General features: G+C 35.7%; 1 protein-coding gene across 1 annotated transcript; it reads right to left on the minus strand.

Moving 5' to 3' along the window:
* Nucleotides 1–1351: 1351 nt before the first annotated feature.
* LOC116176116 lies at nucleotides 1352–2704 on the minus strand. The gene has a single exon (XM_031494590.1). It carries the CDS (start codon nucleotides 2702–2704, stop codon nucleotides 1352–1354), a length of 1353 nt encoding a protein of 450 aa, XP_031350450.1.
* Between the last annotated feature and the right edge of the window lie 3741 nt (nucleotides 2705–6445).

Below are 6445 nucleotides of genomic sequence, written 5' to 3' on the forward strand. Positions count from 1 at the left end.
TAAAGGTAAGTTCATAGCTCTCCGTTCATACGTTTCCGTTTGTCCGTTAGCCAATCAGAAGACAGCAAATTTTTAAATCGTACGTCGTCCGTTTACGACGGAAAAGTTGGTTGAAGTTGAACATTTACGTTTCCGTTGGTCCGTTTTTAACAAGAGTGAGGTTATGTTTGGTATGTTAACAGCGTTCGCCTATTCGTTCTTCACGGTAATAATCAGATAGCAATGTGTTCTTACTTTCGTATCATTTTCACATACTGAAAATCACGGAGGGTACACTACAAAATAAAGTTTAGGTTATGGTTATACTTGCAAATGTACAATGTGGACGGATTGCTATGAACCTTAACAAAACGTACTATCCGTTTGACGGATCAACGCAACGGATGAACGGAGAGCTATGAACCCACCTTAAGGTTTACAATATAATAACATATTTGTCAGATGGACTGTAAATCTTAGGTGAAAAATGAATACGAAACTGAGGCGAATTTATTAACGATAATTTTATTATTATTGAAGGCACAACTTTCGTCAACACTTGGAATTTTACAATTCTGATATGGTGGTAGCGATGTACAATTTCAACTTTACGAATAAGATAAACAAAACTGGACCTGCACCTTTCGGATATCAATACAGAATATAAATAGTGTACAAATTAATACATTTGGGATTCGGGCGTCAGTTACTAATTATCCAAATACAATGAATAGGTCATGAATAAATGCAAGCCAAAACAATACCTATGATTATTTTATAAAAATGTGTCTTTTCTCAACAATATTCTAACGTGAATTTAATTACATCCTTTATTTATTTGTAATTAATAAACAATAAATTTATAAGTATTAATCATTTATAACCGCTAAAATATTATTTATAACAGCGCGATCTATTTACTACTTAGGCGCCACAATTAGAACTGAATCGCAATTCGTTTGCTTATATAGCATCTTCCATTCTTGAAGAAAAAGCAATCCACCGACTTACTTATTGCATTTTGTGTCCGGTGCGCCAGATCAACCTATCAAGACCGCATCCGATCATCGTATAATTACCGGCTGTGTAGCGCCATGGATCTGTAGTTGTCGTTTCAGGTTCCAAAAATCTTCGTAACTGGGCTTATCACAAGATCGGTACCTATTTCGTTACTAGATAATAAAGAAATCGTCCCTGTCCCTGCAGGAAACACACTTTATCCACCTTCGGACGTTGCAGGTAGATTTAGTAATACAAAATCAAAGAATTGTAAATTTTTACAATATTGTTTAATTAAAATATCTGTGAAGGAACAATTAGGTAGGTAAAACAAAAGCCACGTGATTAATTTGTAGGTATTTGCAAGTATTATTTAGTGAGTTGAATACGATTGCAGTGTAAGTTCTATGAAGAAAACTGCTCCAGAGACTATGATGCCTATTCCAAGTAAGACGAACGTGAAATAAAGGTGACCCAATGTCAAGACCACTGCTTTTGGTTGTTCAGCATTGAAAATATCTCGTTCTTTTGTAAAATCGGTTTGGTAATCATCCAATTGCTTATTCTTAATTCCAGAATCTCTGAGCAAATCCAGAAAATAGTTTAAATATGGAGCAAAGTGATGGTGACGCCGGTGATGAATCGCATATTCAATTTTTCCTGTTACAGAACTATCGGTAATTAGGTGCACGTTCAATTTTTTCATCATAGTGAATTGATATTGGATGAAATCAGTATACACCATTACTCCAGCCCGGTCACCATATTCATGTATACAGTTCAGAACGTTAATATGCTCTTGAGGTTTTGAAGAAATTGGAACTAATAACCTTTGCAATTTTTCACAAAGACCATAGCAGCCATAATTCGGTTTGAAATATCCTTTCATGAAGCTTGACTCCATGTATATAGATAGGTTCGCATCTGCCAATTCTTCTAAGTTATTAATTTGATGCTGGTATTGCGTAACTGTTAGTATCGTAATCAAATTTGACGTGAAACCACAATTTATATGGATAATGTAAATAAGGTATGTTAATAAAAGGCAACGTAGGGCAAACCCTACTGGTACGTTTGCAACTAAGCCAAATATCGTAAGCGAGCTGACATCAGTTGCCGCGATTGCCAAGTTTTCCAAGTTCAAGTTGCGTTTATTCCATGACAGTATACACCACCAAACAACCGTGGTCACAATAAATGCCACCATGATCATAAACCACAGAACCGGTTGGAAGGTTACAAATATTTTACGAATTGCGGGAACTGGTTTAGCTTTTGGTACCACCCAAATAATTTCGGCACTATAAGTAGAATGAGATAAGCTATAACGATCTAAGCATACTGCATTTGTAGGTTGCAACATTATCTTGCTAGTCATTATGTGGGCTTGGCCTTCTTCCATACTTCTGACTGGTAATGCCAGAGGTGTTCCATTATAATGTTGTGCCAATAGTTTAAAAAGAAAGAATTCGTATCGCACAGCAGGATAATAGTGTGGTCGACCTGGTTGCTTTACTAGCAAGAATACTGGACACCCGTTGAGGTTTAGTGTAGTGCTAGGAGCACTAATTATTGTAATCGGTTCGTTACAATCTTGACACTTGACGTTATTTACCATTTCCCCGCAGTTATTCGCTGGGTCGTACCAATCCGCTACATACAACATTTGCTTTTGTCCACAGTTAACCAATACAACTACATCATTTACACCGTTATTCCAAAACATCATATACAAGTGATCTATTACTACTCTTCCAGTAATTATAAGCAATAAACGGATATTTCCATTCCCTCTGTCTTGAAACTGTCGTATGTTTGCCAGTGTCGTTATTGACAAATGACGTTCTTCCTCGCCCTCTGCACATAGCACAAAATCATCACCATAAGAAAAAAATGACCTTTTATCCAACTTCTTATTAACGTTTAATATTGTGTGTGGAATTGTTACTTCTTTATAGAATAAAGTGTTTATGCATAGTTGACTACCGTCCGTTATCACATTCAAGAACGTAGATTCAACAAAAAATCTTTGTATCACTGCATGAGTGCACGGTTGTCTCGAAGAATTCGCATTTAATTGCAGAGAAGGGAAACCGAGCACAGTAGAGATACAAAAACTTATTAAATAGAATCTCTCCATTGACACACTTCCAATTCGACGTCGAACTGGAAACTACGTCTTATATTCAAATACACCGAAATATATTATTCAAAGGCACAAAATATTAGTAGTAATAACAAGGCACGTTCCTAATGCGGCCAAGGATGTTCGTACTATAATCGATTCGAAAGGAAAATTACAGACAACAGTACACCTGCATATGGAAAAGAAGCCCTTTTTCAGTCTTCAGAACGCGACACAATTACTGTTGATAGCACACATGAAAATATAATTGCTAATAAATATAATATCTGTTTAGATATATGATTTTGATGATTAGTCATTAACTATTTACCTATTTATCCTTTTCCCACAATTATCCGCTGGATCATAATATACCTCTCGTCCAAACATTTGAAAAAAAGTTTCTATTAACTTGCCCTATAAAATGCAAAATTTTCGAGTGCAGGGAGTTGAAATTGAAAAAAAATTTCGCGAATACCTCCGGAACCGTTTATCGTACAGAAAACAGTTTTTGTAAGCATTTTCTACTTTGTTTTGTGCGAAAAAAATTTTTTTTATTATACCTGAATCACAATCTCCGTTTTAAACACTCAAATGCGTGCGAAAAAGGGCCTTTAAAACACACGTGCTTTAAAGTTGCTAAGTAACGATACTTCAAGTATGACTTTTGAAACTGTCATCTGGATGAAATAAAAAATCCTCTTAGGTCGCTTTCTGTAAATGCAGAACATTTCTTTGGCTTTTGTACCTATCCTTTGGTTGAAGCTTTCACAAACGCGCGTAATTTAGGGTATGCTTCCAAATCTGTTCCACTTTTTAATCGCAGCATTGCTTTAAAGTTTTGAATGAATGCACCAAAATATAGAAGATTTAAATACCTTTGACATTTCCTTCATATATTCCAGCATTATGGATGCATTTAAGACTGTATTCGTAAGTAACTTCCTATTCATCCATGGAAACAACTTTTCATATTCTTTATAATAGGCTTTACTGGATTTGGATTTTACACCTACCAACGTTTGTTTAGATTTTACAACAATCGATTTAATGGACGGTGTATTATCTTTTTCAACGGAAATCGTTTTATTCACAAAGACGATGATTTTTATAAGCAAACCATGGCAATCGTGAAATTACGAACACCCAGCCCACTTAATTAGACATGTATTCGAGTCTTAGACCATATAGTACATGGACTGCTAATTGTAACTAAAATATGGTCAAGGACATCGCCTGGGTATGTGAGTTTCAGGGTAAACGAGTCTGTCCGAAGTTGTTCGATGAGACACGATTTGAGACTGTCAACCTATAAATTAACAAACGTCAATTAATTAATCGCCTAGATATCCCAAAAAAACAAACTTATTCTTATTTGTGGACGTATACGTATAGCAAATAATGAAGAGCATTTAAAGCTTCCCGTACTACGCGGTTACTATAATGCTGCTCTTTAAGCGATCCTAGTGGTGTTCACACGACTTTAGTTTACCCTGAGATTCACATACCCACGACTACAGTGCCCTCTATCCGTGACCATCCATTTTGTATTGAAAGCATAGGGCGAATAGCAGTCCATGTACTATATGGTCTAAGGTATAACGTCAATATGATTTCATTGTATTTCCTATTTTTAAATTATACTGCAGGTATAATAAAAAATACTATAAGATACACGTGTATAATTGGTCTTTAAAGCACTTGCAACGTTAAAGGCACTCCGCTTTGCGTCGTGCCCTTAAACTCGTTGCGCGTGCTTTAAAGACTTGATTATACACTTGTATCTTAATATACTATTTTAAAGCTCGACTGCAGCAGGAGATCTNGTAAACAATAGTTATTTATATAACAAGAGCGCGAAGTTCAATTTCGCGCATTGAGACTTCGCCTCGTCAAAATACCAGTCAAATGCGCGAAATAATTTCGCGCTAGCGTTATATACAATATTTTTTCTACAACTGAACCGATTGTTAATTAAATTTGCTGTTTAAGTTCAACTTTGTCACGTGCGCGAAATACTTTTTTTCACTGTTGACGATTTCGCGCACGTTGTCAAGGGCAACCTTACTTATTAATTAACCGATTTAAAAATCTAGTACTTCGCGCTTCGAAATTCGTCAGAAAATGACAGGTTTTTTTTGACAGTTGTAGAAAAAATTATTTAAACGCGTCAGAACAAGTAACAAAACCAAACGTTAACTTCAAAATTGCGAAATTAAAAAAAATTATTATTTTGAGCTATTTTGTTTTGCATCCGTCTACAAAAAGCCAATCTTGGAGGAAAATCTATTGGCAATAAGGGTTGTACTCTTTGGATATGGTAGGGATATAAAAGTTTCTTTTCAAAATTCTCCAAACCGTCGAGTGAGGTATATTTAAATTGAAAGAAACTTTTCTGGTAGCTGTGGTCGGGTTTTGTTCAATTGAAATTGGAAAAAGTTATGGTACGATGTCTTTGTTGATACAAGTACCACCGCCTTGCTTCTGCCGAATTACCGCTCGCCATTCCGTAAAGGTAATACATTTCGCACATTTCAGCGTTTGTGTAATTCATTTTTAGCGCATTTCCACAAAAATAAAAAAAAAATGCGCTATTGTGGCCACTTTGTCCGTCCGTCCGTCCGTCCGCTCGTTTTGCGACGCTACTAGTTCTTTATCTTAAGAGCTATTGTTCTACTTTTTTCGCTATTTGGTTCGTTATGGTGTCGAGTCTTGTACCAAGGAAGGAATTTTTTCTGTACCGCTTACAAAAAAAGTTATTGTAAAAAAAACAAAAAACCGTTTTTACATGTTCCATAATTTTACACTTTTGCCGTTTATTAACGATCCTAGAGATCGTTTATAATTTTGCATTGCTATCTGTCGCCTGCCGGTTGGTCTGTCCGTCTGTTCCTTTGTCTGTCTGTCCATCTATCTGTCCGTGTGAACGATAACTTTGTTTAGAAATGTTCGATCGCTTTTACATCTCCGTTAGTTATGAACTGAATTGCATGAAATTCAATATGGGCATAGCTTTAGCCATATAATACGCAATGCCAAAAGTTGAATCGAATCGATTCAAAATTCACAGTGCCCTTTTCGCATCTCGACCATTTATAAACCGAATTGCAAACTTTTTACTTATAAAAGTATTTGAATGAAATTTGATACATAGGCACTTGGAATAAAGGAAAATCAAACGCCAATTTTAAAAAATTTGGTTTTGCGCATGCGCAGTGCCAACTTTTTTATTTATGGAAGAATTTAAACGAAATTTGATACATAGGCACTTGGGATAAAGGAAAATCAAACGCCAATCTCAAAATTTGGTTTTGCGCATGCGCAGTGCCAACTTTTTTATTT

The sequence above is a fragment of the Photinus pyralis genome, unplaced genomic scaffold (assembly GCF_008802855.1).
Source record: "Photinus pyralis isolate 1611_PpyrPB1 unplaced genomic scaffold, Ppyr1.3 Ppyr1.4_LG7, whole genome shotgun sequence".
NCBI classification, from domain to species: domain Eukaryota; kingdom Metazoa; phylum Arthropoda; class Insecta; order Coleoptera; family Lampyridae; genus Photinus; species Photinus pyralis.

Excerpts from the sequence above, each read along its gene's own strand:
- LOC116176116 (XM_031494590.1), bottom strand. The coding sequence starts at position 2,704 with ATGTTTTGGAATAACGGTGTAAATGATGTAGTTGTATTGGTTAACTGT.